The sequence below is a fragment of the Olea europaea genome, unplaced genomic scaffold (genome assembly GCF_002742605.1).
Source record: "Olea europaea var. sylvestris unplaced genomic scaffold, O_europaea_v1 scaffold921, whole genome shotgun sequence".
NCBI classification, from domain to species: domain Eukaryota; kingdom Viridiplantae; phylum Streptophyta; class Magnoliopsida; order Lamiales; family Oleaceae; genus Olea; species Olea europaea.
Window position 1 is genome coordinate 251,989 of NW_019267693.1, and position 24,129 is coordinate 276,117.

General features: G+C 35.0%; 1 protein-coding gene and 1 pseudogene across 2 annotated transcripts; both read left to right on the forward strand.

The window, feature by feature from the left end:
* Nucleotides 1–2,328: 2,328 nt before the first annotated feature.
* On the forward strand, nucleotides 2,329–3,499 carry LOC111392338 (annotated as a pseudogene).
* Nucleotides 3,500–14,314: 10,815 nt separating this feature from the next.
* Nucleotides 14,315–23,424, forward strand: LOC111392350 (peptide deformylase 1B, chloroplastic). Of its 2 annotated transcripts, XM_023017684.1 has the most exons (6): nucleotides 14,318–14,598; nucleotides 14,720–14,858; nucleotides 15,115–15,307; nucleotides 22,335–22,445; nucleotides 22,786–22,848; nucleotides 23,175–23,424. In XM_023017684.1, the coding sequence occupies exons 1-6, from the start codon at nucleotides 14,370–14,372 to the stop codon at nucleotides 23,274–23,276; spliced, it is 837 nt and encodes a 278-aa protein (XP_022873452.1). In that variant the 5' UTR covers nucleotides 14,318–14,369; the 3' UTR covers nucleotides 23,277–23,424. The 2 variants fall into 2 exon arrangements, with proteins under 2 accessions (XP_022873453.1, XP_022873452.1); XM_023017685.1 differs by lacking the exons at nucleotides 22,335–22,445; nucleotides 22,786–22,848; nucleotides 23,175–23,424 and adding an exon at nucleotides 20,838–21,973 and having other exon boundaries at nucleotides 14,315–14,598.
* Nucleotides 23,425–24,129: the final 705 nt, after the last annotated feature.

Consider the following 24,129-nt stretch of genomic DNA (forward strand, 5'->3'; position numbering starts at 1 on the left):
GCTAGAATCCGTGCGTCATGCGTGTTCTCGGTATAACCAACAAGCACGAATGTGAAACATAAATTAAAATCACATGCGGCCAACACATTTTGGGTTGATATTCCTTTTCAACCAATGAAGTTCACCCGTTCTTGACGCAGGAGCACAGCTCGCACATGTGTTCCATCAATAGCCCCAATACAATCCTAAACTAGTGGATGCTTGTTTGGGTCCGGCTTGTGTGGCTTGACACCGTCATTATAGTTATGCGCCGGTCGTATAATACGTTTAGATAGCGACACGACGGCACGTAGCACCTCTTTAAAGAATTGACAGATGGTTTGTAAAGAGTGATTGAAAATCGTTGTCACCTGTCGATATTCCTTCTCGTGTGCAAGTATGCACAGGAACATACCAACTTTCTCGTATATATCTACCTGCTGACTACTTGTTAAACCATATTCGTCTCACAGCAAATGTGCAAAGTGGCGCAACATTGGTGGGTACATTCGGAACTCCTAGTAGCACATCTTTCCATTCTCGCTCATAGACTCCATCATGAACATGTGCCCATTTCTGGAGAGCGGGAATCATTGCACCCGATTTCGCTGTGTGAGATAATAGATCTGAGCATCGGTCCCTGCAACGGCTGAAAATGTGACCCAAGTTGTTACGTATTCGCAAGACGGTCGAACAACTCATCCTTGAGCTCTTCATCTACGTTGGATCCTAGTTGCAGCATGCAATCAAAGCTCAAATCACCCATAACGTACCACCAATCCAGGAACACGTTATCGTAATAAGGTTCTTGGCCACCCATTGGGAGACATTCATTTATATAGGGGAATGCAAAAGCTAAGTTTGCCTCGTTGTAGCAAGTGGGCTAATTGATTGGGAGAATGAAAACAAAAAAGACATAGGCTGCATGATTGGAGACATGTTATACAGCAAAAATGGGCTGCAAGATTCCCTACAAAATGAGTACATATATAGCACATGCTATTCAACACGAGTAAAATACGCAACATGATACAAATTGTAAAAAAAATACAATGAATAATCCTATTTATACTAACATTCCCTAAACCTAATTAAAATTGGAATTAAACTCCTAAACTATTATAGAAACGTAACTAGACTCCTAAGAATAAATCCTATTAACTTGATCAAGGTTTGAGAGTAATGGGTTTCTCCTTTATTATTCTTCAATTTCTCCTTTAATTTAACTTGATCAACGTTGAGAGTAATAGGTTTTACAGATTTGGCACAATTGCTCCCAGTTTGTTTGGCTTCATCTACCTTCATGAAATCTAGGTCTTTGAGCTTATTACCTCCATCATATTGAACTCCATGACTCGACCATGCATTCATATGGTTTTATTGGCCCAAATTATTTCCAATTTCTCGCCCGAACCCGCCTTCCACAATCAACCAAAGCATATCACAACAATAAGCAACGCATATTGACAGTAGTAGCTACATAACATTAGTACAAACACAAGTGTCCAACCCGTCCATTTATGAGCAGGTAAAAGTACAGGAAAAATTAAATGTTCGGGTACACCACTATAGTATTACATAAGTACGTAGCAAACAGTGAACTCCTATTAGAGTGATTTGCCACGCTCATTGAATTGCCATTCAATCCATTCGAACTTTTCGTCCGCATCTCTCATGACAGATAACATATCCCTATAGCACTTCTGCGCCAGGAGTGTGCAGGCATAGAAATACAGAGGGGTGTGACGCTGTAGCCGCCTTGCCGCGAGCAACTCCTCGATACATGCGGCCCCGGCGTTCTCATTATCATGTATGACGCTATTGAGCTTCGCGGCCACTTCTTTGGCTGCAATGGTCGCTCGTTCCATGGAAAATGAGAGATCACGGGTCGAAATTTTCTTGTGCTTTCCCTTCCGTCCCTTCGTGGACAATTGTCGTTTCTCACCACTTCGAGCACTCGAAGTGTTCATACTTGCTGGACCAGTTCCACCGTCCCCCTCATCGCTAGAATCGCTGCCCTCTCCATCAACGGGAATGTCATCCAAGTGGTCTCCTGCTGCGCTATTTTCAAACACAGCTAAACCCGTTCTAGACAACAGGCTCGGGGTCGTTGCATACTTGTCACCATCGTAGCTTTCACAAAATAGCACGCGATAGTGGATGTAAATCTCGCTCACATTCTTGTCCTTGAAATCCTTGTAGTCTTTGTTCTCCTGCAGTAATGAATGCAAAAAAAAAAAAAAAAGCATGAAAATTGAAATATGCTATAGACAAAAATATCCTGGTAGGAAAGAAACTCAGCAAAAATCATATTAATGGCAGGAAAGAAACTTAGCAAAAATCATATTAATGGACTCAGAAATTTCATGTTTCTGGGACAAATTTTCATCAACCAACTTACAGGAATTTTCTTTCACATTCAATCTACCATTCAGGAGGATATTACACAGTGATGGTTTTACAAAACAAAGAACTCATCACTCAACCGAGACACAACCAGAAGAAAGTCACAGGAAGTTTCAGAGATTGTCTATAGAGATTTTTCTCTTTCAATCTCACTTTCTCTCTCAACAGAAAATGCTCCCCTCTTGCTCACATTCTATTCTCAGCCCTCTTGGTCCTATTTATAGCCACAGATCAAGAGATATACAAGAAGTGTATATATATACATCAGTTATAACGATTACCAGATTACAAGAAACAGTTTCATTGATTCTAAATAATTGCAACCCGTTTAACTGATTGCCTAACTGTAGTGTTTAACCAATCGAATGCAAGAATCAATTAGTTACAACATGGTATGCAGGGACCAAATTTATCAATCCAAAAGAATCTGATAAACCTGTATCAGAATTGATCAAAGAGACTACAGGTGGACTGGGGGTGGATTATTGTTATGAGTGCACTGGAGTTCCAGAGCTGCTAAATGAAGCAATTGAGGGATCCAAAGTGGTAAAATTCCTCAAATCTTCCTGTCAATTTCAGTATCAGTAATGGCTTTTCCTATTGATCATAACATAAGACTAATTTCTTTTTAACCGTGTCATTTAAACAGGGACTTGGGACAATAGTTTTCATTGGTGCGGGACTTCATTTAAGTGGGGAGCTCAAATACATTATGCTCTTGTGTGGTAGGACAATTAAGGGGTCCATTTATGGTGGAATAAGACCTCAAACAGACCTCCTTAAAATAGTTGAGAAATGCATAAATAAGGTATGAATCCATTTCTAGTTTCACGATGAAATCTAGAAGCTTTATTGATTGAATCACCTCGTTTAAAAATTTAAGTTGTTGAAAAAAGAAAACACACTTTCGTCACATCCCTAAAATAATTGATTATGCTTTCTTGTACATGGACTGAAAAAAATGTTGTTTGAACAGGAAATTCAGCTGGATGAACTATTGACCCATGAAGCTTCACTCGAAGAAATTAACAAGGCATGGGAGTATCTAAAGCATCCTAGCTGTGTTAAAGTTGTTATCAAATATTAGAGCGAATCAAAGTACACAAGCAGATAAATAACAAAAGCCGAAATTAGAACCTTGTTTGCGTTTCATATGGCATGCAAGATTAACAACTTCAGTTTAATTTCTGGCAACAACATGGTATGTGCTTTCTCAAATAAACAACAACAAACTACCCTATAGTTGCAGGGCACATCGATTTGTGTTTGGGTTGTAGGTTGTGGTGATTAATGGAAATGTTACAAAAGCTGCAAATTCAAAACCGGCGCCTTACCTTGATTTTTCGCGACCACCACTCCTCGGATGCTACAATGTGACCCGTTGGTGGACCGTACTCAACCCCGCTGCAGGATAAGAGTTCGCGGAGGCGTTTGTGGTCACGATGCATTGTATCCCAGTGGTTGCGGAGTTGTTGTTTTGTCCAATTGTGGTCGGACGACAAATTGAATAATGCAACCACACGCTCCCAGCCTTGTTTCGTGAAACACCTGCCCACAAGCTGCTATGAACGTCATCCATTCTGCCGGCTTCCATCTCACGTTTCTTCTTGATTCTAAGCCCCTATTTGCAGGAACTTGTGCATCGGAAGATTCTTGCTGTAGGTCGGAGCCCATCTACAGAGAGGGAGCGCCAATTGGCTAGAAAATGCAAAAGTAAAATATGAACCGTAAATGGTGTGCTTAGCCGTTGGCTTACCTCAGTAGAGTGTGGATCCATGAGGTTTGTCGGCGATTTCAACCAGAGGCAGCAGGGATGCTGGCGTTGGACTACCGACTTTTTGCCGACCGAAAAGAATTTGTGCAGACTGGGAACACAAACGCACGCCCAGACGAAAATGAATCCCGGACGGTACCTTGTATTCTTGCTCCGTTGTCGATTGATGGTCGCTTCCCGGTGACCTTTGCGAAAATCACGCAAAGGAATGGAGGGTCTTCTACAGAAGGCGTTGTTGGAGACAAAAATGGGACTTTAGTCACTGGAAAGAGTCTGGAGACGGAGTGTTTTGGGAAAGCAGTAGAAGGGCAAAGGAGGAAAGAATATATATTTCTACCATGTGACTCTTTAATGGATGTCAGAGAGCTGCAGGACCAAAAAGTCCAATTTTTCATTAAAATGAGCCAAAAATATGACACAATCAGGGGCCAAATCTCTTTACACTGTTCTAATGGATTCGTAAGCTTTATCAAAGACAATATATATACCAACAAATAGAAAGTTGAGAACAAGAATATGACAAAGAAATTGAACACATATGTGTGAAAATAACTAAAAATTGAAGACCAATTTTGGTCCCAATTTTCCAATATAATTTATGAATAATGAAAAGTCCAAATTACATTTGGCACATGTTTAAAAATAAATATTTAAAATTTACATTATTTTTTTATTATCCATGAACACTGTAAATTAAAAGTATTATTGAAAATTGTCAAATCACCTAATGATAAACTTCATAATCATTCACAATATACAAAGAGGAAAGCCCCTTGGCTAGGGCTAATGTGGACCCGGAGACAAGCCCCCCACGTATAGGGGGGAGCCATGGACGTCCAGGGCCACATATAGCAGAATTCAGATACAAAAATAACATATTTTGAGAGCGAGGGTGGTAGAGCGGGGAAAGGGGAGTTAAACATGAATAAGGGCCTGTTTGATAAGTTCCAAATTCCATAGAAAAATTTTCCGCTCAAATAATTTGTTTTCCACCCAACCCCCCACATGAACCCCCCAATGGTTTGATTTTCCTAACGTTTTGGTGGAAATTGGTTTCCCAGCATTTTTATTATTTTTTAAAATTGTTTTGGTAATTGGAACAAATTATATCTCTTTAATTGACAATTTTCATAAAAGACAAAGCCAAACGAATACCAAATGATACAAAATTTCAACAGTTTTCAGGTGAAAAAATATACCAATCAAACTCATTTAATTGACAATTTCCAGTAAAACAAGTTCTAGGCAATTCAACTCTCTATAATTCATTTTCTTTCCACTCAAATTCCTTTCTTGCAATCAAACAGATACTGAAAATTTTACAACTTCTGGGAGCAGTTAATAGATGTTTTAGCTCACAATAAATTAAACATTTTCTTTCATGTTTCTTGACACCATAGCAAAATGCGAAATTACTTGGATTTGTGAGCAAAATGTGAAATTACTTGGATTTTCACAAATCCAAAATTCAAGTTGAATTAGGAGATGAGTTCGTTCGTGTTAATATTCTGAAAGAAATTTTGGCTGGACCTTTGTAGAAGCGAGGAAACTTACATATTGTCTTTATTCCATAATTGTTGATAATTTTAAATTTTTCCATGGTTGTTTTGAAATAGTAGTTGAAACGGAGATGAAATTAATTACAGGGTAATTTGTGGTTATTTTTTTAATTCATCGATTACATTATTTCAAGTGTATATAAAGCATAATACGAGTAATTATAGGAAACAGTATTGTTTTGATTTATTAATATAATAAGTATATTACATATAAAATACATTGTGTAGTATATTTTGAAATGGTATTTCTCAAAGGGTATTTATGATTTTTTGGGAATAATACATAACTCTTACAATTAAGAACCACATTTCAAAATTAACAAATTTGTCAAATTATTTAAAAATTTATGTGTTAATTCCGATTAATAATATATATAATATATAATTAATTGAAATTAATTATCCTCGCCCAATTAATAGTATCCCCCCTCCCCACGAAATTAATAATATATCAATTAATAATATACCCTGAACCTACTCAATCCCACCCACCCCCCCCCCCCCCACCACCCCCCAAAACCCCCCAAATCATTTTTTTCCCTTCTTCCCCCCCCCCCCCCCCTTCTTCCATTACCCATTCTCTCCCTATCCTCTCCCTAACTCTCTTTTTGCTGCTCATCTTCATCTCTTTCGATGGCTCATTTCGGAGCCATTGCTCATTCTCTATTTGTGGCTGAGCACAGCACAAACATCACGTGTTGGGCGTCGTTACAAGATACGCAGCTATATGCGGTGGATTCTTCATGATTTGTTTCTAATCTGATATGATCTTCTGGGAATGATGTGGGACTTCGTTGCTAATTTTTTCAAAAATTTAAAATTGAAGATTACACCATATGACACCCCACCCTACGGTAGAAAAATCTTCAAAAATTATGATGGCGATAGTGGTGTATTGTAGACAGCCATATTTGTGACTAATTGTGTTATCTATGGCCATACCTGTGTTAAATAAGACCATTTGTAATCAAATTTATCTTTAATATGATTTTATATGTGACTATTTGTGATCAAATTTATTTTTAATATGACTAACTGTGATCAAATTTATCTTTAATGTAATTGTCTATGACGAGGTTAATCTTAACTGTAATAATATGTTATCAAATCACAATCAGTCACGATTAATATAGAATTGATCACAATCAGTCATAATAAACACATACTTGATCACGGAAGGTCATTGAAAACAAATCTACACATATCACAGACACAATCCACCACCACCATTACCTCCAGCGCACAATCACTACCACCTTCAACTCAAATTCACGATCATAAATACTACCTTCATCGATCTATGTTATTAGTGACTAGTTGTGACCAACTTTGTATTCAGTGTGATTGTTTGTGACCATGTCAGTTTAATTTGTAACTGTATGTAACCAAATCAGTTAAACATAAATATGGTCATAGATAGTCACAATGAAGATATACTTGACTACACCAGGTTTCTGGCACTACCACCACTCCCAACACCGTAAAAAATCAAAAGCTCACAACCTCACCATGACCACGTGCACAGGGACGAACCCAGCCGTTTTGGGTTGTGGGGTCAAAAATTAGAGTCGTGCTACAGTACCCACATGAATGACCGCGGGGTTGACACAACACACACACATGGGATCGGGATTATTTTATTCATGAGGACCCTGTCGCGCATGTGAGGGCACGATCACTTGCGAGGTCATCCTCGCGGGTTGTGCTTAACTCCAAAAATTAATGTGAAATTTTTTAAAACAATATAATATTTATAAAAATAAGTTAATACGCATTTTGACATCTTGAAAGTGTCTTATAATTCTATCATTATCAATATTGTTAAATGAATTTTGCTACATGTATAGTTTTGTTTTTGACATGTCATTTATGGATGTTGAGCTAACGATGAGTAAATCAAATTGGATATAGGAAGTAAATGAAATTTAATTTTAACAAAAAAATAATTTGAAAATAATTCAAATTATATTTAATCCGTAACGATTTTAGAATTTTTGACATAATTTTAGTGTAAAATTTCTTAATAAAATGATGTAAATTATATTGGAAAATTTATAGTGAAAAAATAATAAACGTTAATGAAATAATTGATTTTTTCGAGTTAAACGCTTCTTTTAATACGTACGTTTGACGCATATTTAACTATTTTCGATACTTGTTTGGACCATTCGATATGACTACGATATAGTTTTTGTAACGAACTTCTAGATGATGTAAGCAATTTGTAGATTTGGATAGTATATGATGATCGACAAATTTTAAAAGTTAGCATATTATCAAAATTTTCGAAATACTAATTTCGAACGGCCTACTTTGATATGTCGTAACTTTAACTATGGTTGATAACTTCACACACCATTAAGAAGCGAAAAATTAGGCCATGAGTGCTTAGAAATGATATTAAGAATGTAATTTTTCGATTTCATTTGGCATGTATTAAAGTGGGTTGAAGACGGATTAAAACAACCATTTTCTGGGAAAAAAGCCAAAATTTTGTGGGGTCATTTGACCTCACATGACCCATGTGGGTCCACCCCTGCACATGCACCACCAGCAACAGAACCATCGTCGCATACATCATCACTAAGAGATCTACCAACAATAAAATATCAGAAAATCACAAGCACCATTTGCAAAACATCAACAACCATCCCTAACCATTTTCAACGAGGAAAAAAGGAAAACCCAGTATCCACCCTCCCAAAACATTGGTGGCGGGGAGAAATTTCATATTACAAAACCCTAGCAATTTTCAAAAGAGTAAATCTAATAGTTCAACCCCAATACCAAGCAGTAGCTGTGAAGCATGGTGCAGCAACAACGACGCCTTTTTGCTCGTTCTTCTCCGTCGCGCACAGAGAATCGAAAGATGTGGTAGAGAGGATGATAGAGAGAGAAGGAAGATGATGAAAATTGATCCCAAAAAATACCACAACTACTAAAAATATTGAATCACAAAAAAAATATCGACCATCAAAACATAACCACTAAAAACCACTAACCACAGCGCAAACAACAAAACGTCATCCTTAGAAAATTAGATCGAAAACGATTCGCGAATAAACCATTGTACACGGTTGCGCATCTTGCAATGACGCCCAGCATGCGACATTTGTGCTGTGCTCATGTGACGCACTACTCTTAATTTTCCTAATTTATTTATTTTTATCTTTAGATTAAAATCATATTAAACATTTTACAGTAAAATCAAAACATATCAAGGAAATCAAATTTCAAAATATAAAGAGTTAAAAGAAACGCCAAATTTATATTATACCAAAAGAGAATTTTGTTTTACAGAATACACTTCATTACATCTTAGTCATATGACTATAAAAAATTTGATCAAAAGAAATGCCTACATATTTTTCTAAAGTTTCCTATAGATCTATTCTACAGCAGGCTAATATGACGGTATATCAAAATTTGTCAAAATTCTTTCATTTTTACTACACTCTTTTACTAGGCGTCATTTTCCTATTTTACACAATGCCCACTTGCTATTTACTCCACATACATTATAGTATTTACATAACGACAAGTGACCAAGTCGTAAATATCAATCATTACCATTACAAAATCCTCACTGTCTTCAAAAATTTCGATCTCTTCTTCCTCATCGATCACTGTATAAAAACGTATATAGCGGGTACGCCTATACATAACATGTATAGCACCGAGGTCTTTAGTAATTTCGGCATGTATGGTGGTTCGAACAATTTCAGTCTCTCGCGGTGGCATCTACAATACAAAATACAAAATGTGAACCATAAAATTGAGTAAATATGATGATGCATGTCAAACATACATAGGCCCAAATTCCTATTATAGTGTACCGTATGCGCTCAGAATAACATGACTTTTTTTTCTGCGCGTAAACTAATATCAACGCATCCATCGTTGCCCACCGAGACTAAAGATGCCACATCAGTATATCATACATACAAATTCAAGGCCTGACCTACGTATATACAGTGCTCAAGGTGCCTATCCGCAGTCCCAAGACCACCAAGGGACCTCCTGGCACTACCTGTATACATGTGTCGAATTCCCAATACCCTATCCTTGGCTACCCTTAATGACTGCCGGGAGCCTCAAAGCGGTACAGTTATTTGGACACAATATTACGATACATCTATAATGGAATTCAGATTCAAAATTTTCAATTGCAACTCAATCAGCATGACAACACAATTATGCATGATCTTGAAAACGTAATTATTCCTACGTTTTTCAAATAAACTCAATGCACATGTAACACACTGCCATGTCACATAGCAAAAGAAACAATCACGTATAAACACATATTTATACATATTAATGTATTTTGCACTGTAGTTGGAAAAACATCAATATTTAACTTTTTCACGATTTCTTTGATCAATATCTGCATTAACACAATTATCTATACATTAATCGTATTTTATCTTATTATTTCCCGATTATCACATCTAGACTAAACTTATAAGATAATATGAGTTATTTAATAGTATACTCTTAATAAAAATAATGATACTAATTTATTGTCAACTAGTAGTAATAATAATAACCTTAATAATATAAATGAAATTCTCTTTATCGTCATTAACTAAATTCCATAAAATTATTACATGTACAATTTAGGTTAGCCAATACACTACCATAGTACTTTCCCATTTCATGCTTGATCCACTTTTCATTTCAATTAATACAAGTATATATATACATCCATATCCATTAGTAAATTTTCTTTTTCAATCCATATTCTTCTTTGCCACATTTTGATCATATCTCACCATTGATACTATGCATTATAACAATTTTTTTTTATATCTTATCACATAACTAGATCAAAGTAATTTAAGTTTAAGCCTTAAGTGCTAATTGTTTTCTTTCTTCCCATTTGAATTTACCACTCATATAAATATAGTAGTGGCCCAATTTCCATACCCATTATCATGATGATATTAACAATTATTATACCAAGTTATTTTTTATCCCTACTCACTTCTTCCTTACTCTCTATCTTTTCCCCCAAAACTATTTTATACAATCCTTAATAATGTAAGCTAAGTAAACTAAAACTTAATATATTTTCAACTAGTTTATAAGTTTTAAAATTTCCAAAATTAAGATTTTGAAATGGAAAAATTATAATTTATCTTCTTTGATTTTATTAATTAAAACTTAACTATAAATTTTAACCCCTATTTATAAATAAATTAAATAATTATCTAAATAAATAATTAACTAAAGAAAATTTAAAACAATTAACTTACGGTCCGTTTGATTACAAAGATGTAATTGAATTGAATTGAAAACGAATTTCAGATAATTGAATTGCCTAGAAATTATTTTCGTGGAAATTGTAAATTATTGTATTTGATTGAGATAAATTTTCATGTGAAAAATGTTGAAATAAAAGTATTTTTGATCTTAGTTTGGCTCTATTTTACATGAAATTGTCAATTAAAAGGATAGATTTTATTGGTATTGGGGATGAAATTTATTTTCATTGCCAACACACAAAAAAATAAAAATTTTAAGAAAATCATCTATCTTTTGGTATTCGTTTGACTTTATTTTACATGAAAATTGTCATTTAAAGGGAAATATTTTTTTACAATAATTCTTAGAATTTGTTTCCATTACCAACAAAAAAAAATAAAAAAAAAAGTGTTACAGTAACTAAGAAATCCAATTCTGACCATTTTGGTGAGAATTGGAATTCAAGGAAAACATAGAAATTAGCTTAGGTGGCATAAAAGGTGGAATTCGAATTTTAGGAAAAATTTTGCCAATCAAACAACAAAAAATTGGAAAGATGGAATTTGATTTCCATTTTCCATGGAATTGGGGTGCAATCAAACATAGCCTTAATGAAAAGATATGCCTTAATGAGTGAAAAGGATGGGAAAATGGTATGTCACATTTTACAACTATCATCTATTTATAATTGATGGTAGGGATTAAATATGCAATTCATGAAATTACACATATAATCCCTATGATAGTGTGCAATTATTTGATTGAATTTTAAAATTACATCTTTAAACTATGGGCCACATATGCAATTATTTATTTGTTTATAAAATTGCACCTTTAACCCTAGGGCAAATATGCAATTATAAAATTGCATTTTCAATCCCCATAATATTATTTTAATTACAATCCCTAATAACATTTATTTTATTATTAAACTAAGTCCCTAAAATTAAAAACAAACTCCTTAAAATATTAAAATCTTTACTAGAAAATTTTGAAATGTTACAGCTTAGCCACTGGAAGAGAAGGAGCGGTGGATTTGAAATGAGCCATCGGAAGAGGAGCCACTGGAAGAGACGGAGAGAGAGAAGGGGGGGGGGGGGATGTGGCTACGTAAATTATTTTAATTTTATAATTTTAATTATCCTTATTTACCACTTTATTTTTGAATTTAAACTAATTCTCCTTATTTCTGAAAATTCTTCTTTAAATGTTGATTTCTAGGTGATTTTCCCGAAATTTTGTCCTTAACGTAAAATTAAAGAGACCCTTTCAAAACAAACAATACAAGCACAACGCGAACTGGCCCAACTCTAAATTTTAAAGAAGGCCCGAATCTAACTCTAAGTTGATTACACAGTCCATAATAAAACATAGTGTTAATAACAATGTTGGACACTCATTTATATAGAAAAGTTTCATTTATGTCCCCAAATTTCATTTCATTGTAAAATCCCTGTTTGTTAGGAATTAAAATTAAAGTTTTAATTTAAGTCAAAGTTAATAGTTAATTTACTAAAAATTTGATTTTAATCCCTGCCAAACGAGTACAAAGTGCTCATTAAATCGATTTTCATTAACAATACAAATTCTCATTGAAATAGAAAATACTTTCTTATTTATAACCAAACGGTTTATATAACCACTTTTTTTCTTTTTTTGTGGGAATTACAATCTAAATTTTAATTTAAGTTAAAATTAACAATTAATTTCACTTACATATTTTTTCAGGTGAACATGGTTAGCAATTTAAAATTTTTCCAAACAAAACCAAACAGCTTTTTTTTCCTGATTTGGTTCAATTTAAAATCATGATTTAACAAAGAAAAAATAACATATATCAAATAAGTTAAATTATAATATATAACCTAAATTTCAGATAAAAATATGAATAGTATCATTAAAACTATTACAGATTCAAGTTTTATAATTCTAATAATTATAATGCAATAACATGACAAAAACATTCTAATCTCTTAGTCGATATTAATTGACACAACATTTGTAATTGTAGCACACATGAATCATTCTCTCCATAAAGTTCATAATATAGTATGCGAATTCATCGATTATAGTTAAATGTTATAAAACAACTAATAAAAGAGAATGAAAAGAAGATCAAATGCGATAATACCTTTTATAGCTCTTTATAAATCATCCAATATATCTCCCTCATTCAAATATTGATGAATTATTATGGGTTCTTTATTACTCAACAACCAATTTTTAAGGCAAATCATCGCTTCAACCATATTTGCACTCATCGAACCTTTAGTGGAATCAATAATTTGACACTAATAAGGAACACTGACTCAAATAATTGTAGATATTTGAATAACTAACAAATTAGTAGCAATTTGGGAGATATTTTATATTTATTTGCATTCAATTTTCACCAAAATAATATGTCGAAATACTCTTTAGTCAAATATTCAAAATGATCAAATAGTCCACCAAATCATTCTATCAATTAACATTAAAATCAAAAAACTAATTTAAAATGTAGATGATTAATTGTGTGATTTGACCAGGAAATTGAGAGGTAAATATAATGTCCACTAAACATTTAGGAGTGCCAGCTAAAAATTAGAACTAAATAACACAATTATTAATAAAATATAGCAAACAATTAGCAAAAAAAATTGTATAATCTGACCTAAAAATAATTTGAGGAAAATATAAGTAGAAGGAAAATAAATATACGTGTTTAATTAAAATTAAAATTTAATTGACTATTCAATTATAATGAATGGTGGATGAATATGGTTTCAAATAAGTTGTTTAGCACTTAAACTCAATTTGAGAGTTTTACATTAACAGTTATGATGATTGATGTGTATTTGGATATGATTTTATTAATTATTTGGGCAGGTATTGAGTTTAATTGGATTATATTTAATGTAATGTATTTTTATTTATTTAACTATTATTTGTTTAGTTTTATTCTATTGAATAAAATTTAAATTATTTAATTTTCATTTTTTTATAAATAATTTGACAGTTTGAAATTGTTTGCAAAGATTGAAACATAAATCAAATCACTTATTCGCCTTAACTATCGGCAGATCCAAAATCCAAACGGTGATAGATCCACGTGGACCAAAACCAACGGTCTAAAACGAGTTTCGTTCGATTTGACGGTTTGACAATTTCGTTATTTAACTTTATATATTTCATGAGATCTATAACTTTTTAACCTCATATTTAAACAATTTTAATAAAATTTATTAAAAATTTGATTTTAATTCCGCATCACTTGACGTACCAGAGGCATCACTTGACGGGATTATAGTAACATTAATTGCGACATAAAAAATTGAAAGCCAAGAAAATAAAATAATGATTTATAGAAAATTTGAAATAGTCACAATTTTGTGCCGTCGATACCTTTCTTCTAGCGTGTGGTAATGGCAGCTGCTACTTGGCTCCATTCTTCTGCCCCTTCCAACGCTCTCCGCCCCTTTCTCCGCCGCACAGCAGCTCTTCTCCGCCCTAACTACCGGCGGATTCATCAGTTCACTTTAATTTCTCCGATAACTTTCTCCTCTGACAAATATAAACCTCTGGAACCGTTGGTTCGCTCACGGGCACGGCGAAACTTATCTTCCATTATCAAAGATGATGAAGTAGCTTCTCGTAAGGAAAAAAAATAGTAAATTCGTTTTTTAGTATTGATTGTTAGTTTATAAGCTAATTGGAAAAGTAAGATTGACAATCGGAGTCTGTATTTTTTTATTAATTTACTGCTTATTGGTAGCTGATGATTTGCATTTCGAGGGGCAGCTCAAAGTAGTGGAATATCCAGACCCAATATTGAGGGCGAGGAACAAGCGAATTAATTCCTTTGATGACAGCTTAAAGAAGCTCGCAGACGAAATGTTTGATGTTATGTATAGGTGATTTCTCTTCACTGTAAATTGCATTTGTCAGAATATCACTGGCAAGTTCGATTTGATTGTCTATTGGTAGAGATCTTTCCCAAGATTTTCCTGCCTAGCAATCAACTACATGAGTCAGTTTTTATGAAACTGATAAATAGAACTCCTATAATATCTAAATTAACTACACGTGTATGTTTTATTCCTTTTTCCCCCCTTATTGAAGATTCTGTTACTGTTTGTAAACAATACTTGTTGGCTCCTCTTTCCACAGAACGGATGGCATTGGGCTCTCGGCACCCCAAGTGGGGATTAATGTGCAACTCATGGTGTTTAATCCCGTTGGTGAACGTGGTGAAGGAGAAGAGATAGTTCTAGTAAATCCGCGTGTTGATAGATATTCAAGAAAGCTGGTGCTTTACAACGAGGGTTGCTTGTCTTTTCCTGGGATATATGCTGATGTTGAGGTACATATAACTAATAGAATGAATAGATTATGGTTCAGAGCTTGATTGTGCTCGATTGGTTGCGTTTGGAAATATCTTCATGTTTATCAGAAAATGAAGAAAACAATTATGCAGAGGAGAATGACGAAAATGCAGAACTATTTCTCCTGTATCTTGTATAGATGAATTAATATTTACAGCTATATATAGAAATGTGACTATTATACAATCATAACAGAATTGGAAAGAGAAAGAATCCCTCATCTTCTACACTATTCTTCTGTTAGAATATTCCTCACGCAAGTGGCTATATCTTTCTTCATCTAGAATACTTCCTCAGGCTGTTTACGTGGCTTGTCCATGTCAGCTCATCCATGTGGCAATTCATTTTTCAACACCCCCCTGCAAGATGGAGAGTAAATGTCTTTTACTCCCATCTTGGCCAAGTGAGAATGAAAAATTGGTGAGCTTAATGCCTTAGTTAAGATGTCAGCAACTTGTGCACTTGTCTTCACATGTTCAGTGACTATACTTCCCTCTTGAACTTTATCTCGAAGTAAGTGACAATCAAGTTTTATGTGTTTAGTTCTTTCGTGGAAGACCGGATTTGCAGCGATATGGATTGCTGATTTGTTGTCACAATATAGGGTGGCAGCTTGTGGGTGATTAACTGTAAAATCTTTGAGTAGAAATCGCAACCACGTTAATTCACAACAAGTGCTTGCCATAGCCCTATATTGTGCCTCTGCAGAGGACCTGGAAATTGTATATTGCTTCTTTGATTTCCAGGAGATTAATGATGATCCTAAGAAGATGCTATACCCTGTGATAGATCTTCGTGTATCCGGACATGCTCCCCAATTGGAATCACTGTAAGCTTCAAGTTGTAGTGCTGATGAAGATGGATACAATAGCCCTTGCCCTGGACTCCTCTTAATGTATCGAAGGACCTTGTTTGTTGCGTAGAGATGTGGAAGTCTTGGTTTAACCATATACTGGCTCAGAAGTTGGACGGCATAGGATATGTCAGGCCTTGTCACAGTGAGATAAAGAAGTCTCCCAACAAGTCTTCTGTACATGGAAGGATTATCAAGCAGTTCACCTCGTTCCTTTGAAAGTTTAACATTTCGGTCTAGGGGAATTTTGCTGGTGTGGTACCAATTGTGCCCGAATCTGCCAATATATCTAAGGCATATTTCCTTTGACATACCATAATTCCACTTTCTGATCTTGCTATCTCAATGCCAAGAAAATACTTCAATACTCCCAAGTCTTTAATTCTGAATTCTTTATCCAATAACAGCATTAGAGAGTCGACAGATTGTATGTCATTACTGGCTACAATGATGTCATCTACGTATACCAAGATAGCAGTGAATGATTCCCCTTTGGTTTTAGTAAACAAGCTGTAATCCGCTTTTGATTGAACAAAGCTAAGCCCTGTGATGAAATTTGACAGCCTTGAATACCATTGCTGCGAGGCTTGTTTTAAACCGTATAGACTTTTGAGCAACTTGCAAACCTTAGGCTGAGAAGCCTTTGAGTAGCCTGGGGGTAAATCCATATACACCTCCTCTACAAGATCCCCATGTAGGAAAGCATTATTCACATCAAATTGGTGTAGAAACCAACCCTTAATGGCTGCAACTGCTAACAAGGTTCTGACTGTGACCATTTTTGCAACTGGCGAAAAAGTCTCGTGATAGTGTAGACCTTCTTGTTGAGTGTACCCTTTGGCAACCAGACGTGCCTTGTATCTTTCTATAGAGCCATCTGAATTGTACTTAATCTTGAAAACCCACTTGCAGCCTATTGCTGATTTTCCTTGTGGCAAATCTGTGATAACCTATGTATGGTTTTGTTCAAGTGCATTAATTTCATTCTGCATTCCTTGCATCAATCTGATGATTCTAGTGCCTCATTATAAGTGTGTGGTTCTGTATGAGACGTGATAGACATGATACAAGCTTTGTGTCCCTGTGATAATCTTTTGTATGAAAGAGTTGCTTCAAGCGGAAAAGGGTTACCTGAAGCTGGAGGAACCTTCTGCTTTTTGAACTTTTGAAGTTGGGAGGATGAGCTGGCCTGTTGACATACAAAGTTCTGTAAATATGTAGGAGTTTTTCTAATTCTAGTGGATCGTCTGGGAAAGTGAGGACTTGTAGTAGTAGATGGTGAGGTTGCGCTTTCTAGATCATTCAAAAGATTTTCTGGGCTTGACTCTAACTCATTTATGGGGCTTGTGTGACCTGGTTTTGCCGATGAACTTTCAGTGGTTGGTGATAGACTTTGAGCATTTGATGGTATACTGTCGTTGTTGTAAGGTTGGTCAAATTTTGAAATTTGAGAATCGAGAGACTGAGGCTCATTTATGGCTGGTGTTAGAAAAAAGGGAAAATTGGGAGGATCAGATGTGGAACTAGTGCCGGACAAATAACTGCCTTTGCAAGGAAATATGTTTTCATGGAATGTAACATTTCTTGAGACAAAAGTCTTTTTAGTCTCTAAGTCAAGCAACTTATAGCCTTTCATGCCAAAGGGGTATCCCAAAAATATGCATTTTCTGGCTCTTGGATCAAATTTATGCCTACTTTGAGTTAAGGTAGTGGCAAAAGCCAAACACCCGAAAACCTTAAGATGGGAATAATTCGGTTTTGTGTTGTGAAGAAGTTCAAAAGGTGTTTTGTAATTTAGGAGAGGTGATGGAGTTCTGTTTATGAGGTAAATCGCAGTTAAGACACAATCATTCCAGTATTTTATAGAGATCCCACTTTGAAATCTCAAAGCTCTTGCTACATTAAGGATATGCTGTTGTTTTCTTTCTACAACAGAATTTTGCTGTGGAGTTTCCACACAAGAGGTTTGATGCATAATTCCTTTCTCAAGATAAAAGTTTTTCATGTTGAATTCACCTCCATTATCAGTTCTAATTGTTTTGATTTTGGTCTCATATTGATTTTCAATCATATTACAAAATCCTTGCAAAGCAACACTAGCATCAAATTTGTCTTTCAAAGTATAAACCCAGGTACATTTACTGTAATCTTCCACTATGGTAAAAAAATATCTTGAACCATCATAAGCTACCTCATTACATGGTCCCCAAATATCGCAATGGACTAAATCAAAACGTTTTTCTGATTTATGTTGACTGACAGGGAAAGGAGGCTTGTGCATTTTGGCCAAGGGGCAAATCATGCAAGGCTTGGTATTTCGTGTGTATGTGGGAACCCGATGATTGTTTAGAAAGCTGAGAGTAGTGTATGAAGGATGTCCTAATCTATAGTGCCAGAGATCAAATTCTTCAATGTGAATGACAGCTGCTGCGGTAGTTTTGATATTGGTTAAGGTGTCAATGAAAGCTGAAGGTGAAAATTCTGTTTGTTGCAGATGATACAAGCCATGTCTCACCTCACCCATTCCAATCGTTCTCCAAGTCAAAAGGTCCTAAAGGAAACAATTTTGAGATAGAAAAATCAGACAACAGTTTAAAGTAATTGCTAACTTTCTAGCTGAAATCAGGTTAAAGGAAAAAGCTGGAACACATAGTACATCATATATGATTAAGTTGTTTGAAATTCTTACTGTGCCTATGTGTGTAACAGCAACATTGTTGCCATTAGGGAGTGTAACAGTGTAGGACACTTGCTTTGTGATACTAGTAAACAGAGAGGCTTCACAAATCATATGATCCGTGGCACCTGAGTCAATAATCCAAGGTGTGTATGCTGGAGTTTTGGTTTTTGATGCATAAACAGATAGGCACAGAGATATACCAGATATAGTAGGCATTTGAACCTCAGTGGTGCAAGGTATAGTGGTAGAGTGAATGTGATTTGCCAAATGTGTTGGTGGCGAGATATTTTGCTTGTTGAGAAGAGCCATGAGTTGACCGTATTGTTCCTGTGTAATAGGAGACTGAGCATTGCAAGAAACCTCAGTATGCACTTTCTCTTGGATAGGTATAGTGGTGACCTGATTAGCAGAGGAACTAGGGGATTTGTTCTTATTGTACAATTTGTGTGCCAAGGGATATCCATGGATTTTGTAGCACTTGTCTATGCTGTGGCCAGGAAGGTAGCAATAAGTGCATATCAATTTGCTGGGATTGGCTTTAAGGCACCTTTCAAATGAATGACCTGCAATTTTACAATGAGTGCAAAAATATTTAGTGTTTCTCGGAACAATGTGTTGAATCCCCCTTCGAGCTCCCCTAGCAATCATTGCCACAGATTCATTTGCAGAATAATCCAGTGATATTTGTCTCCTCTTTTCTTCTTGCTGTATAATAGAATAGGCTTCGTTAAGTTCAGGGAATGGCTTATTAAGTAGGATCTGGGCCTTGATATCCTTATAGGATTCATTGAGGCCCATGAGAAACCTCATAACCCAGTCCCTATGCTGATTGTCAACAACAGTGCTAAGTCCTCCGCATGTGCAATTGGGTATTGGTTCATAATTCATTAACTCATCAAGAAGCGTCTTATATTTTGAAAAATAGACAGACACATCATCTTGGTTCTGCATTAAAGTGCTGATGGCTTGCTTTATTTCATAAACTCGTGGAGCATTTTGTTGAGCTAATTGGTGCTCAAGTTCCAGCCAGAGTTGTCTAGCAGTATCTGCATAAAGTGTGCAAGATTTTACATCAAGAGACATGGTATTCTGCAGCCAAGCGATCACGAGATCATTACAACGAAGCCAGTGCTCCATCAGAAAGCCATTGGGGTCTGTAGGTTCAGCCAAGTTTCCATCAATGAATCCAAGTTTGTTTTTGATCTTGAGAGCCTTTTTTATAGACCTTGCCCAGGCATAGTAGTTGGTATTGTCTAATATGTGGGTGACCAGTATTGTACCTGAACTATCATTCCCGCCAATATAATACGGACTGTATGGATGAGCAGGATCATTGGGAATTTGCTGAGAATTTTCATTGGGATTCTGATGAACAGAGGGTGAATTTGGGTCATGATTTTCGTGTGCAGCAGACTGGGTGTCTGTGCTTTGATTATCAGCCATATCTACCAATTTTGCTTTGATACCATATCAGAAAATGAAGAAAACAATTATGCAGAGGAGAATGACGAAAATGCAGAACTATTTCTCCTGTATCTTGTATATATGAATTAATATTTACAGCTATATATAGAAATGTGACTATTATACAATCATAACAGAATTGGAAAGAGAAAGAATCCCTCATCTTCTACACTATTCTTCTGTTAGAATATTCCTCACGCAAGTGGCTATATCTTTCTTCTTCTAGAATACTTCCTCAGGCTGTTTACGTGGCTTGTCCATGTCAGCTCATCCATGTGGCAATTCATTTTTCAACAATGTTTGATGTCAAACTCATTGTGGATTGGATTTGTGATGATTGCCAAGTTGTTTGTTTTATGTGGATGAAATGTACCATGTTTTCCTTGTTAACATGCACTCATTCCATCTACGATGAACTAATTATATATGCGTACTTTGGAACTAACAGAAGAAATTTGAGATTATGGATTAAAATCCATTTTCATAATTCTAAATGAGATGATATGTCCAGTTATTGTTTGATTTTCGAGTGGACTGGAACACAGTTGTGGGGATTGCCATTTGCAACACGTGTTGCCTTCACTTGCCATTCTATTCCTTGCTTATGGTAGAACTCGCCCAATCCAGTGGAGTACAAAAGAGGTCACTTAACTCACTTCCCTTCATTATATGGAATTTCTTTGTGGAAATCAGCATCCCTAAACAGATTTGTTTGGTCTTCCTCATTTTTTGGCTGTTGTGCTACTTTATAAAATATCATGAAACAATATAAAATGTGTTAATAAACTGAGCAATGTGGTCTAATTAGTGATGAAAATATGCTTTGTAATTATGTGTCTTATGTAATTAATTTGATTAGCTTATTTGTTTATACTTGGATAGGCTAGACAGGTGTTCCAATAGATTAGCTACAGGTAACAGGTTTGTCAGAAACAATGTTAGATACACTTCGTATAACTAATGTTATTTACATAAATACTGGAATCGGTGGCTCAGATTATTTTCCATCCTTCAGAAATTTATTTTCTTCTCCAGAGACCATTATATCATCAACATAGATAAGAGCAATTAGCATTGCACTGTTGGTGGAGAGAACAAACATAGAAGAATCAGGTTTGGAACCTTGTAAACCCCACTTAAGTAAACAACTGCTAAGCTTATTTTACCACGCCCTTGGAGACTTCTTTAAGCCATAGATATCCTTTGAAAGTTCGCAAACAAATGAGGGATTGTGGTGCTAACAAATCCAGGAGGTCGTTCCATGAAACCAACCTCAGTTGGATCCCCATTTAAAATGCATCATGGATCTCTTAAAGACGAGCGAAGGGAGAGCAATTGTGATGACAAGTCTAATGGTGATCGGCTTAACTACAGGCTGGAATTCTCATAGTAGTCAATGCCTAGTTTGATGATATCCCTTAGCATCAAGCTGTGCCTTATACATCTCAAAACTGTCATCAGGCTTAAATTTCAACATATACAGCCATTTACACCCAACAACCTTGTGAGTAGCAGGAAGAGGAACTAGATCCCAAGTGTGGATCTGCATTAGAGCCTGATATTCAGAAAGCATAGTTTGTTGCCACTGAGTGGGGGAAGCTGCTTGCGTAAATTATGAGGTTCCACAAGATTTTTAATGAGTAATAGGATTTGCAATGGGAGTTATTACAGGATCGGTAAGGGAGACAATCTCTGGTATTCCTGATTTAGAGAAAAGACTGGATTTGGGAGGAGAGCTGGTTTTGGCTCTGTATTTGGTTCCTCATAAGGTAGAGCTCAATTTTTCTTGGTTATTTATTGGTTGGGAATGGATGGTGTAAGCATGGGACATGTAGCATCTTAAAGTGGAGTATGGTGTTAAACGGCAGTTTATGGCATTATCATTCTATCTGTATTTTCTAATTGATCAAATCTTCCAGAAATTTTACCACTCAACCTTCTAAAATTCTTTTCACCATTTAGTTTGATCTTTGATTAATAGAAGCTGCCTTTGATCCTTATGGTGCAGAGACCAGATTCATTGAAGGTTGATGCACAGGACGTTACTGGTGCAAGGTTTAAGCTTAACTTGTCGGGACTTCCTGCACGAGTATTCCAACATGAATCTGATCATCTGCAGGTTTTATATTCAGGATCTGTTAATTTTTTTTTTTCTATTGCTGCATCAGAATGAAATATAGCCTGAATGTTTCACTAAAAATAGTTTGCAGTTGATGTTTGGTTATGGTTATTCTCTCGAACAATTTTTTGTGCGGATTTAGCTTCAAAATTGCATTTAATTATATAGAAGATCTGGAGTACAACGTCTTACACCTGACTTGATTACAATGAGCATTAGGTTGATTCCATGATTTTTGACAAAATGGGCATCAGGAAATTTATTCCTTACATTCCCATAATACCTTCTGTCCCACACACTACTGTAAGGATTGTAAATTAATTACTGAACTAAAATGCAGGGCATTTTATTCTTTGATAAAATGAGTGATGAAGTCCTTGACAGCATCCGGGAAGATTTACAGGTACGTGTTGCTCACACTTGCATGTATTGATCTTTATTTCTGTCGATTATCTTCTGATCATAAACGTTAATATTGACATTATAAATCTTTTATAGCTGAATATTAACTTAGAGCTATAAATTGCTTAATGCACTCGGCCCTGTTTGGTTTTTCTAAAATTCAAATTTTTAGTAGATTTTGATAAAAATTAATAAAATGTGTTGTTGAAAAGTTAATCAAAGTTGTGGGTTCTACGAAATTTGTGATAAAAATTATTTATTGACCTTAATCTAAGTTTTTATCAATATTTTTAGTTACACTAATTAGGGGCTTAATAATATTGGCAGGCGATGGAGAAGAGATATGAGGAGAAGACGGGGTTCCCAAGCCCTGAAAGAATAGATGCACGCCAGAGGAGGAAGGCAGCTGTTGGGTTTGGAAAGTCGTGATTTTGATAAATCAGTTCTCGATCGTACAGTTGAAATTTGTAGTTTTTATTTCATTTTTATGTGATTAATTATAAATATCAAAATTTTGTGTGCTTAATCATAATTAACTTAGTCAATGGTCAGCACAAAGGTCCTAATCGATTTTCTATTTTATTTTTTGCGAAAAAAATTTAGTAAAATTCTATAAAATCCTTTTGATTGACATGGAAAATATCACAAGAAAATGTTTTCCATCTTTTGTGGAAAATAAAAATTACCTCTACCCAAGGAAAATGTTTTCCTTAAAAACAAGAAAAATTAGGCATATTTTCAAAAGTTGGAAAATGTTTTCCATGGAAAAAAATAGCAATTAAACACTCCAAGTAAGAATTTGGGTGGAAAATATCAATTTTTCGTGGAAAATAAATGTAATCAAACACACCATTAGTGTTTGTATAAGAATATAGTGTCCTTAACATTATGAATTAATTACATGATGTATTTTTTAAAAATAAGACAGTCTTTCACTCTTATCTTGATTAAAAATCAAAATTTTAGTAGATTTTGATAAAAGTTGATGATATGTGTAATTAAAAAATTGATAAAAGTTGCGGGTATCCTGAAATTTATGGTTGAAAATGAGTTCGTGATAAAAGAATGATTAAAAATGAAGATTAGATTGGGGTTTGTCTTGCTAGTTATTTTTGCAAAAATAATAAATATTGCATTAATATATAATTTTAGTCTGTGCACTAAATTCGAAGCATCATTTTTCCATTTTCATAATCGTAAACGACAGTTACTTCCAAGTTCCGACTTTAGAACTTAACTTTAGCGGGTAAATAAATTTACTTGAACATGTATTAAAAGTCAA